Source organism: Notolepis coatsorum (genome assembly GCF_963971535.1).
Source record: "Notolepis coatsorum genome assembly, chromosome: 3".
Classification (NCBI taxonomy): domain Eukaryota; kingdom Metazoa; phylum Chordata; class Actinopteri; order Aulopiformes; family Paralepididae; genus Notolepis; species Notolepis coatsorum.
In genome coordinates this window covers 195,436,549-195,449,757 of record NC_140167.1, presented here as the reverse complement: position 1 = coordinate 195,449,757, position 13,209 = coordinate 195,436,549, and the positions used below count along the sequence as shown (strand labels likewise).

At 39.5% G+C, this 13,209-nt stretch overlaps 1 protein-coding gene across 3 annotated transcripts in view; it reads left to right on the top strand.

Moving 5' to 3' along the window:
- The window catches only part of LOC311224760 (rho guanine nucleotide exchange factor 7-like), a 99,917-nt gene that overhangs the window by 64,891 nt on the left and 21,817 nt on the right, over window positions 1–13,209 (top strand). For all 3 annotated transcript variants that reach the window (XM_084309864.1, XM_084309862.1, XM_084309863.1), the window contains exons 16-17: window positions 942–1,044; window positions 11,592–11,646. In XM_084309864.1, coding sequence (XP_084165990.1) covers window positions 942–1,044; window positions 11,592–11,646 — 158 coding nt within the window. The remainder of the gene's footprint in view (window positions 1–941; window positions 1,045–11,591; window positions 11,647–13,209) is intronic.

The window sequence follows — 13,209 nt, the reverse complement described above, 5'->3', positions numbered from 1 at the left end:
GATCTTTGCTTCTCTTGTGTCCTTTAACTTTCCTCTTCTTTCCATCATCACCTTTGAGCTCTTGAGTCCGGTCTGAACGTCACTAACCACTGCGTCTCCTAACGCCTGGTGTTCTTCTCTACCCTCCTTGGTTCTGTCAATGTTGCCAACAAACCCAGCAAGTACCAATCATGGCCTGTGACCGAGTCACTCATTATTGTTGTTGTTGTTATTATTGTTATTATTATTGGAGATGGTCTGGGTGTTGGGTCTTTCTTTAGTGTTATATTGAAAATGGTTTGGGTGTTGGGTCTTACTTTGGGGTTATATTGAAAATGGTTTGGGTGTTGGGTCTTACTTTAGTGTTATATTGAAAATGGTTTGGGTGTTGGGTCTTACGTTGGGGTTATATTGAAAATGGTTTGGGTGTTGGGTCTTTCTTTAGTGTTATAGTGAAAATGGTTTGGGTGTTGGGTCTTACTTTGGGGTTATATTGAAAATGATTTGGGTGTTGGGTCTTACTTTAGTGTTATATTGAAAATGGTTTGGGTGTTGGGTCTTTCTTTAGTGTTATATTGAAAATGGTTTGGGTGTTGGGTCTTACTTTAGTGTTATAGTGAATATGGTTTGGGTGCTGCTTGGGTCATCTTACTCTAGGGTTATATTAGAGATGGTTTGGGGCCTGGGTCTTACTTTAGTGTTATATTGAAAATGGTTTGGGTGTTGGGTCTTACTTTAGTGTTATATTGAAAATGGTTTGGGTGTTGGGTCTTTCTTTAGTGTTATATTGAAAATGGTTTGGGGGCTGGGTCTTACTTTAGTGTTATATTGAAAATGGTTTGGGGGCTGGGTCTTACTTTGGGGTTATATTGAAAATGGTTTGGGTTTTGGGGGACAGTCTTACTTTAGGGTGAGACAAAGCAAAGTACTAAAATGTGGCCCCTTGTCTTGTCTTGAAATAGGGGCCCAGCGGAGGGACACAGGCCTGCAGGTTATCATACCTGGAGAGGAGAAGGTCACAGGGGATGGTCCTAATCGCAATGGACAAACCACCATGGAAGAGAAGTAAGAACGCAAGCCGTCTCCTCCCTCCTCCTCTTCCTCATTTTGATGGGAAACTCTTTTTTAGGTTGATGTGCATCTCATTCCACGTCAACCCCAATCCCACCAGGATAACTATGGAAAAGTGAATTGACCCATCTCAAACCCACCCTCTTTTGTTTATCCTCCAATCACAACTGTTGCTGTCCAAGGGAAGCAACAGTTGTGATTGGAGGACCAAGAAAAGAGGGCAGGGTTTGAGATGGGTCAATTGAACCCTTGCACTGAAGAACCATTTAACAGTTTTTGAGTTTTTGTTTTTGAAGCCCATTTGCAGTTGTAAAGTAAATTGAAATTACTTTGCGTGAATGATATAAGGCGAGTACTCCATCTCTACTGTCTTTAACTATGAGTGAACACAACACTTTAAATGACCATCAGACAGACCCACCAGCAGACCAGGCTGCAGAAACAAATTAGTGGGGGGGCATAAAATGTTCTCGGGGTGCACAACGGTTTTTCAACACAGGTTCCCTTTTATACGTTTCAGCTGGGACAGCGGCGCTGTGGCTTGCTTGGCGCTGCCCACGGTGCTGAACTAAACAGCAGAGAGGCAATTGAAAAATCTAATTTCTCTCTATCTTAAGAACTTTCACTTATACAAAAACAGACTGAACGGATATATATAACAGACCTGCTGGGGCAGCGGACTGAGAGCAGGGGACACAAACAGGCTGGATAAGATGATCAAGAAGGCCAGTAGCGTGGTTGGGGTGGAGCTGGACTCTAGCGAGAGGAGGAACCTTGCTAAGCTCCAGGCCATCAGGGAAAACCCCTCCCACCCACTATACACAGACTTGGCTGACAGGAGGAGCATGTTATAGGCTCACACTACCTAAATGCAGCACTGAACGGCACAGGAAGTCCTTCATTCCGACAGCCATCAGACTATACCAGGGTTTCCGTTAGAAAAAATTGTTGCCGGCCTCAGTGTCCGGTAGATTTCAATCTACCGGTCAAATGAGAGAAATTCCGGTCAGTTTATTGAGCTTAAAAACAATTGATAGGCAAAAGAATGACAACAAAACAAAAGAATGACATCATCAAGGCATGTAGATTTATAATATTTTTACTTAAAACTAGGCTACTTTTGCGTATAAAGTCATTATATTCCAAATAAAATAAGTCCCGAGACTCGTGCTGCTGCCGACTTTAAATCAAATAGGTGTCTGTGGGCAGTCGCCCGACATTAATAAACAACAGTCTGTTATAATCACATTTTTATGAGCTAACGAATTCCGTTATATTGGACATTTGTATTAATTATATCAAGCGAAGAACTGAGAAATTTGGCAGAGAGAGACGGCAACATTATCGTGGGTTGTTTGCGTGACGACTCTCTCCACCTCGCAACGACTTATTTGCAAAGAGTATGGCGCTGCAGAGCAGCTGATTCAGCTGTTATTGGCTCTTTTCTGGGGACCGCACAGCAGCGCCCCCCACCCAACATTGAATTGAAAATGGCTGAATTGGAGTACTGCTGGAATACTGCATTGTGCTGCTGCTGCTCCGGCTCTGCAGCTTCACAAAAGTTCGCACACCCAGCACTAAGCTCTCGCTGACAACGTCGTTGTCATTATTAGAAGCAACGAGGAAACCAATGTAATGATCGTTTCGTTCATCGCATAGGCTATTTAATTTTTGCCTATTTTAATACAATTCAAATAATCAAATTGTGCTTAGACTCAGGGAATTATTTTCACCGGACATTAAGACCGGAGAGATTAAATATGTCGGACTTCAACAGATTTTGCCGGTCAAATACCGGTAATTACCGGCTAACGGAAACGCTGGACTATACAATGCATCACTGTGCCTCACTGCATCACTGAGCTTCTCTAGCGTGCATAAGTACACATATACTATCGATAATCTAGCGTTTATTTGAAAACGATTAATAAATAGGCCGAAAAATGACATTTTTGTGTATTCCAGAATATTCCAGTAAATGCTGTTTATCACGGAATCTTTATATTTTCCTGAAACTTAAAAAAAATTGCGGTTTTCAAAATGCTATAAAACGGAAATGAACCGATTTAAAAAAGAAAAAAAAAAAAAAAAAAAAAAGATTTGACTGCAAACAAGTCATTGATAAGCGACGTCCTTCATTCCGACAGCCATCAGACTATACAATGCATCACTGTGCCTAGGCCTGCCACGATAACACATTTTGCTGGGCGATTAATTGACCCCGAAAATATCGCGATATTATTGCGACCGGTTAGAGAATTCTTTTGGAGAAATTTATTTCCCAAAACTTTTATTTTGAAGCCCACCGCTCCGTCTTTTCCGGTGTTTTAGACTTTTATTTTGAAGCCCACCGACCGGACCGGAAGTATTGTTGTGATTATCCTAAGCAGAACCTATGAGCCGACAACTTGTCTCGTCCGGTTCTGTTTTTGAGCTAATGATAAAACAAATTGTTGGTGAACAACTAACTTTAGGTTAGTTTTAACGTTAGCTACTAACGTTAGATGCAGCTACTACAGGCAATCAACGATGAGGAGGAAGCGTCAAAGCAGTATATAATAGAATAGCTGTGGTGCGTAAGCACTGCAGCACGACTCGAAACTACCGGAGTGTTATAATACATTTATTCATGTTTAACTTGTCCCCGTGTCCAGTCCTTTGACTAGCCCCACCCGTTCATTGTAAACAATGATGCATGTAATTGTATTAACGTTATTCTGTGTTGTACTTGTAGCTATGCTATACGTTGTATTTCGTTTGTTAGCTATTTAGCTAATGTTGTTAGCATGGAATGAGAATCAAAGCTCTATCTTTCATCTTTATTTAGCAGTCCAGTTTCTCCGGGCAGTAGCGAGTAACTACTTGGGTCTAAAAATAGCTAACGTTACACTACAAATAATGCTACTTGGTTAAAAGGAGCAACACTATTGAGAAATGTAGTTAAGCTATGTGGCGTTGCCCCACGGAGCTCCCGTGCTGTACTCTAGTAACGTCAGCGGCCCGCCTCCCAACACGGACAGTGACTGACAAGGGGCACTGGTTCCGCCTCATTAACTCTTTCAGTGCCACTCACGAGATTTCTCGTGTTTTTTTATAGGTGGTTGCTAGCCACTCACGAGATTTCTCGATTTTTTTTTTTTTTTTTTTTTTGCGATCTGAAAAATTATTGCATCACCCGAGCCTACCCGAGTATAGCCGAGGGGCGCCGACGATCACTGTGGAAAAAAGCGCCCCCTGTCGTCTCCCAGATGACATAAGTGATTTTGGAATGGACTCAATGAAAATGAATGGGGGAAAAAATCCGGTACTCCACATTTTCCAGTTCACTGATCCAGCCGGGGTTACCAGAGTTCATTCTGGAGCCTCAGATCCCCGCGGATCATAGAGATCTACTGTGTCGCGTTGGATCCATACACGTATCGATTTTTTCGAATGGTGATCAGGAATTGGAATATACCAGTTGGATACCATCTGATGTCAGGTAAGGACTCTATGTTATCAGTGGTAGGATAATCGGAGTAAGTTTGATGAAGTTATAAGCTGTTTTGTGAAATGTCTTCTTTCGGTTTCACTGTAAAACTCCGTGAGGTAATCAACGGAGCGATTATCAGTGCGCGGCCGTAATGTGCTTGCGTGCACGTATAATATTGATCATCTAGCGTTTATTTGAAAACGATTCATAAAAAGGCCGACGAATATCAACGTTGTGGAATATTCCACTAAAAGACGATTTTCATAGAATGCTCCAGAATGAGCTGTTTTTTATATCAAAACGGGGGCTTTTCTAACTGCTCTGAAATGGAAACGACGCGATAAAAAAACAATCTGTCTTCACAGCACTGACTGGAAAATAGTCTTTGATAATGCGATGGGCAGATTAGACACATAGCCATAATTTAAAACATAGATTAGGCGATATTAACGTTAACATTGGCGCCGATGGTGGCATTCAAGCGGTAAAACGGAAAACCAGGCGTGGCACTGAAAGAGTTAAAACAAACGCGCAAATAGCAATTAATCGCGCCCGTCAAAATCATTGCATTCATTTTAATTATCGCAGCAATTAATCGATTTATTGCTTATCGCGGCAGGCCTGTGCCTCACTGCATCACTGAGCACAGAGTGACAGTTACCATCTTCCTGGACTCTTACTTTTTAAACAGCACTGTGCATTATTACACCTACTGTAGATTTCAGTATATTTTTACTGTATTTATTTACTGTATCTTTTATTCTATTTTTATTCTATTTCATTTTATTCTATTCTTAGGCCATTTGTTTTGTTATTCTTATTTGTGACTTGTTCTGTCTAAATGTTTAATGTTGAGTGATTTGCAGTGTCAAATTTCCCTCAGGATAATACATTTCTATTCTATTCTATTCTATATCTTTGAAAAGTCATCATTTATTCAACACTTCTGAATTCACTGACAAACTGAACTGAACTGACAAAAATAAGGTGCATAAAAAAGCAAACAAAATTCCTCCACAGGCTACTCACCATCATAAGTAGAGAGGCAAGCGGTGTTTGGGGACAGAGTGAAATCTTCTTAAAACACTGCCCCTCCACTCATTCCTGAACTTTTTTGTTAAGTCCTTCTCAAATGCCAACTGAATTAAATTGGCCTTAGTTGCGTCGATGAAGCATACTAAGGCGGTTCTGTAAAGACGTTCTTGAGGGTAGAAAACGAATTCTCACAGAGTGCCGTGCTAGCTTCAGTAGTGTTGTTGTTGACATCAGTGCCCACTAGGGCTGTCCCCGACTAAGGATTTGGATAGTTGACTTTGATTGACCAAAAAAAATAAAAAAAAATATATATATATATATATATATATATATATATATATATATATATATATATATATATTTTTTTTTTACCAGTGTGGGCACAGCTGACTCAGTGGGCGGGCCCGGCCCCCTAATGCCCGCCCATGGCGCCGGGACTGCCCACCAGGATTTATTTTGTGATTATTGCGATTGTTGATTTTGCAAAGAAATTGCAATGCAATCTGCAGCGTTTTATTGTGAGATATTTTGAAAATTGCAACTACATGAAAATATTTTTAGATTTTCCTTTAGGCAAAGTAAACTGGCCATGAGAACTGAAAATTACGAACAGCTAGGCCATTTAATGTCTCGTGACATCACTTCCTGTTTCCTGTCTAGCAGCAGCATGCAATTTTTGGCTACAAGCCATCCAAATGTTTTATTGTGATTCTGGACTCTTTTAAATACTTTTTTCAAAGCATACAAAGCTATTTTTATCATATTTTAAAGCCATATATAGAGAAGAGTTGCTGAAGTGTGGATGACTAACACCGAAAGAGATTTTTGATGGATTAAGAATCCGGGCCTACTGTTCTACCACCATCCAACCTACCTGACTGTCTTCTATCCATTGTCAAAATCCTCATACCAACTTCAACAGAGGGTAAGCATGTCCCCTCGCAAGATCAAAACAAGACAAAACATCTCTACTCAAGATGAGGACTATGTCTCTATGGAAAATGTGAAAGAAATGATGGATCAACAGAAATTATTCTATGTGGAAATGCTTAACAGGCAAGAGTCAAACTTCATGTCCTTTACCAAGCTCATCATGGAATCTACAACCACTAGAATTGATGGCATTATGAAAGAGGTACATGAGGTCAGGTCCAGCCTTCAGTTCTCTCAAGCCCAAATTGATGACTTGAGAGTGATGGAGAAGAAACTTGGCTCATTTGAATCACAGCTCCAGTCATTCCAGTCCCTGCCCACTCAGGGTATGACCCCGGAAAGCAAAGACATCATATCCAAAATGGACTATCTGGAAAATCAGAGTCGAAGAAACAATGTAATTATTGATGGTCTGACTCAGGAAAATGTGTATGAATCCTGGTCAGATACTGAGCAGATGGTCAGAGAATTCCTAAAAAACAAACTGGAAATTGATCCAAAGTTCATCGAAATCGAAATCGAAAGAGCCCACCGCACTGGGAGTGTGAAACAGAACACTGATAAAGCAAGACCAATTGTTGTGAAACTCCTGAGGTTCAAGGATAAAGACCTCATACTTGCCAAGGCGAGAGCTCACCTCAAGAACACCTTAATTTATGTAAATGAGGACTTCTCTGACTTGTTAAGGAAGAAGAGAGCTGACCTCATTCCAGCAATGAAACAGGCAAGGGATGAAGGAAAGTATGCCGTCATTAACTATGACAGACTGGTGATCAAACCACGAAAGCCTCAGGGGGTGATTCCAACCACACAACACGAGTGAAAGTCAGTGGGAACCTACCATGCTATGATGACCCCTTTTAATGATCTTTTCTCCACCTATCTATCATGTCATCTTCCTCACACAACCAATTTGGCGCTCATCTCCAAACCTTCCCTACATCTGTCTCTGGTTCATTACATGTAAACTCTAACTCCAACCCATATGATCAAGTAAATGAACTTTTGAAGGACCCGCCCACTACGTTGCTTCAGTCAGAAAGTGAATCTCGGGACTCATCAACATCAAACCTTTTATTCAATAATGACCCTGACACACATTGTTTTGCTCAAATGAAACAAGTCTCTGGAATATCTGATTACTTCAGTGTGAACGAATTCAATTCCACTGTTGACCCTCAAAATACTAGGAGTGACTTTTCCCTCATCCATATCAATGTCCGCAGCCTGCCAAAAAACTATGATACTTTATGCCTTTGTTTGACTAACCTTGACTTCTCTTTTAGTGTAATAGGGCTTACTGAAACATGGCTGTCTAAAGACAATGCTGATTTGTATGAATTCAATAACTATAAGCATATTCATAGATGCAGAGAAGGCCAAAAGGGTGGGGGTGTTTCTCTATATCTCAATCCGAACATGGTGTATAAAGAAAGGCATGACATCGAAAAGTATTTAACCCTTTCTGCTGAGGCTGTGTTTGTTGAAACCCACCAGGCCATTATTGCATGTATTTATAGACCTCCCAGCTTTAGCTTGTCTGCATTCAATGCTGATCTAACAAATGTTCTGGATGTCATTTCCAAAGAAGGGAAAAAATGCTATTTAATGGGTGACCTAAATATCAATTTTATAAACCATAAGAATGATAACTCAACTAAGGAGTTTATTGACACAATGTATTCCCACTACTTTCATCCTATGATTGCAGTACCAACCAGAGTGACGGAGACATCTGCCACTCTGATTGACAATATCTTTACTAATGTGTTGGATAAGAGCATGAAATCAGGAGTTCTGTGCATGGATATTGCTGATCATTGTCCAATCTTTCTCATATTATATAGGGAACATGAAAAGTCTCCAACTATGCTATATCCTAAATATAAGAGACGCTTTAATGAAGCTAGTTTGACCAGGTTTGGACTAGTGGTCGGCGAGTATCCATGGACAGATATCCTCCACTCTGTTGATGCACAAAAGTCTTTTACTTTGTTTTCTGAACGTATCTCCCAGGCCTATGACCTATGTTTTCCCCTTGTACAGGCATCTCCCAAGCCCCATCATAAACTGATCAAACCATGCACCCCAGCTATTATCAAATCCCTAAATACTAAACGTAGATTGTATAAAAAATATCTTCTCAATCACACTCCATTTTATCTTGCTCAATTTAGGAACTATAGAAATAAATTAAACCACATTATCAGAGGAGCTAAAAAGCATTACTACAATATGGAATTATCTAAAAACAAAAATAACATGACTCTCTTATGGAGAACAATTAACTCTATCCTCAACAAAAAAAATAAACGTAATCAGTTGCCTAATGAATTTAAGGTTGATGGGGTTATTATCACTGACCCGCAATTAATTGCCAATAACTTTAATAACTTTTTCTCAGAAGTTGGTCCAACACTGGCTGCAAAGATTCCATTTAGTAACCATAGTCCCCTTCAGTTTATGAATCCTCCAATCAATGACAGTTTTAACTTCTTGCCGGTTACAGAGGATGAGGTTCGGGAGATCTTGATCAACCTGGGGGACTCTTCTCCGGGTTATGATGGTATTGGAGGCAGATTACTGATATCCATTCAAGAATCCATTGTGAAGCCATTATGTCATATTTTTAATACATCACTGGAGAAGGGAATCGTCCCACTGGAACTTAAAATAGCTAAGATCATCCCTATTTATAAAGATGATGACCCAGCCGTCTTCAACCATTACAGACCTATATCCATCCTTCCTACCTTGTCAAAAATACTTGAAAAGCTGGTCTATAAAAGATTAATTGAACATCTTAATAAGCACAATATTATTTACACTCACCAGTACGGGTTCAGAAAGAAACATGCAACATATATGGCAATAACACATCTAATTAATGAAATATACAAAGCTAAAGACAGAAAGGAAAACACTATAGGTATTTTTTTAGACTTATCAAAGGCATTTGATACAGTCAATCACAATATCCTCCTGCAGAAGCTCTCACATCTTGGAATAAAAAACAATGCACTGCTATGGTTCACCAGTTACCTTAAAGATAGACGTCAGTCTGTATCCTATAATGGGACAAATTCTCCTTTTCTTCCTTTACTTTGCGGTCTGCCCCAAGGTTCAATTATTGGGCCTTTGTTATTTTTGTTATATATCAATGACCTCCCTAACGTCTCAGACAGGCTGTCGAAAATTTTATTTGCAGATGACACGTGTGTATTCTATTCACATAAAGATCCTGATACCATCATTAGGGTCATAAATGAAGAACTTAACAAACTATCAATTTGGTTTAAATGCAACAAATTAACATTAAAAAAACGAATTTCATTTTTTTTGGTCTCAAATCTGTGATTTTTAACTCTTCATCTAAAGTAGTGATCAATGACATCCCCATAGCTAGGGTGTGTTTTACACGATTCCTTGGTGTTCTGCTTGATGAATCCCTATCATGGAAACCTCATATCACAGCCATAACTACAAAAATGGCCAAGAGTATTGGTATTCTTGGAAAAACACGTCACTTGCTGAGCACCGAGGTTGCCACAATGTTATATTACTCTATGGTTTACCCATATATCAATTACTGTAATTTAGTTTGGGGTAGTACGCATCAGACCAAACTTGAGCCCATATACCGTCTGCAGAAACGAGCTCTAAAAATAATCAGCTGTGTACATCGAAGTCATTCTTCTCAGCCTCTATTCCATAAGTTAGGTATCCTCAGTGTTTATCAAGTGAATCATCTTCAGACTGGTTTATTTGTGCATAGTTCTTTAAACAGAGCCCTTCCCCCTTTTTTTCATGACATGTTTGCCCACAATCACCAAATTCATAATTACCCCACACGTAGTTCCTGTTTGCTAAGACCACCCTTTTCACGCACTTCCCAATCTCAGTTTTGTTTGCTCTACCGAGGGTCAAAGTTGTGGAACTCTTTGCCTCCACATATTTTGGATATTTCTTTTCTGAAATTCAAAAGAGCACTGAAATCTCATCTCCTAGATCACCAATATTTCCCATATGGACTTCCTTTACAAACTGTAGTCTGATGGCTTGATGTATTTTGTTATTGTATTTTCGTTTTATTATATATTCTTACTGTCATTGATTGTTTTCTCTATACCAGAAATCGTATGGCATGGGGTGCCTACTTCGGTGTCTATGTAGGCCTGCTTGTGTGTGTTTGTTTGTTCAGGGGGGGGGGGGGGGGGGGGGATTTTATCTTATATTTTATATTTATCTTGATATAATGTAGTTTTGCTTCCTGGTGAATGCCACATGCAAGCCCCTTGAGGGTTTTTAGGCAATTCTCCTACACATCCCTTGTGGACTATATTGTATTATATATGTAACTGTTTTTATATGTGTAAATAAACAAACAAACAAACAAACAATACTAAGGCGGTTCTGTAAAGACGTTCTTGAGGGTAGAAAACGAATTCTCACAGAGTGCCGTGCTAGCTTCAGTAGTGTTGTTGTTGACATCAGTGCCCACTAGGGCTGTCCCCGACTAAGGATTTGGATAGTTGACTTTGATTGACCAAAAAAAAAAAAAAAATATATATATATATATATATATATATATATATATTTTTTTTTACCAGTGTGGGCACAGCTGACTCAGTGGGCGGGCCCGGCCCCCTAATGCCCGCCCATGGTGCCGGGACTGCCCACCAGGATTTATTTTGTGATTATTGCGATTGTTGATTTTGCAAAGAAATTGCAATGCAATCTGCAGCGTTTTATTGTGAGATATTTTGAAAATTGCAACTACATGAAAATATTTTTAGATTTTCCTTTAGGCAAAGTAAACTGGCCATGAGAACTGAAAATTACGAACAGCTAGGCCATTTAATGTGGACATATTATAGGGATTGGTAAAAATGTGCAAGCTGTCACCAATATTGTGGGGTTTGATTGAATTCTGGAGGGTCTGTTTAGATAACAATATTTGAAAACCTCTGAAAGTTTTAAATTAGTTATATGGTTCTTTGTCTGAGATATTCGGTTGCTTTTGGTTTTATGATACCACTGCTTTATGAAAGTGCGTGAGTGTTGCTGTGTTGATGGGTGAAACCTCTGCGTTGTGTTGAAGGAGCCTGGTGGACGTGGTTTACGCCCTGAGGGACGAAGTTCAGGAGCTGAAACAGGTGAACGACTCTTACATTTCACTGTGGTGATGTATTGACCTGTCGGATGAAAACCACTTATCTCCAGTTTTGGTCATTTTCATAATTATTATTATTATTATTATTTGTATAATTTTTTTACTGGGAATTCATATTTACATGGTTTTCTACCATGTGAGTCAGTTTCATGACCCTAAAACCTATGAAATGCATCCAAAACCCAATGTATGACTTTAGAAATACATGGATGTCAATCTGAAAATGAGGCGGTTTTTCCTCAATCCTTGAAAAGTAATTTTTCATCCGACAGCGAGTTTTGGAAAAAAATCCTGAACTTAATTAGTTTTGATTTTAGGTTGTAATCTATTTGTATGTGTTCAGACTATTAAAACCAACATTATGAATGACTAGTAGGGCTGAATGATTTGAAAGAAATATCATAATGCCATTCTTATGATTCAGGATATTGGAGGGAATGATAATTCTTACTTCATTAATTCTTGTTTCATTGTTTTAATTGTCATTGGAAAAAGTAGGTAAAAAATCAGGATGTGAATTTTTGCTGGAGTCTACTAGGGATGGGCATCGTTTTTTTAAATATTATAATAGTCGTTAAAATAAATTAAAAGTTTATGCGAATATCGTTTTGTCTTAAAGAATATATTTCCCTTGTTTTTAAGAGGGGACCCAATTAACTGTTACACCACTGAACGGCATGCCGGGGTACAGTTCGCTAGCTAACCAGGTAGCATAATAGTCTGTTAACTGCTGGGAGACTGGAGATGTTACATTGTAGCAATGTTTTGTACTTTTACCAATAATCGACTAGGCTGCAGTAAAAAACTTAAAACCAGGTTCTCAAACATAAACATAAAGACGGACAACACGCTCATCACAGACAAACTGGATGTAGCCAATTACTTAAACACTTTCTTCACAAACATAGCCACAACACTGGTAAACAAACTACCCTCCCACTCAGGGCAGTATGGGGTAGAACACATAGTAGCATACTACAAGAACCTAGGGGTCCACAAAGACGATTTCAAACTAGAAATGGTAACTACAGATGAGGTACTCAATAAACTGAGCGCCCTCCAACCAAACAAGGCCACTGGCCATGACAACATCCCCTCCAAATTCCTCAGAGACTCAGCAGCCGCCATCACCCCAGTCATCACACACATAATAAACCTCTCCATAAAACAGGGACACGTCCCCAAGGACTTCAAAATAGCGAGAGTAACACCCCTGCACAAAAAGGGCAGCAAATTAGACCCAGGCAACTACCGCCCTGTTTCTATCCTTACATCCATCTCGAAAGTCATGGAAAAAATAGTATACGAACAGGTCGAAAAGTACCTTACGGATAAAAATCTAATCTACGAATTCCAATCTGGCTTCAGAACATCCCACTCCACTGACACATGCCTTCTCTATTTGAACGACCACATCAAGCAAGAGGTGGACGCGGGCAAATACTGCGGCATGGTCATGCTAGACCTACAAAAGGCCTTCGACACTGTCAATCACACCATTCTGATTGACAAGCTAAAAGCAATTGGTTTTGATAGTTTATCAGTG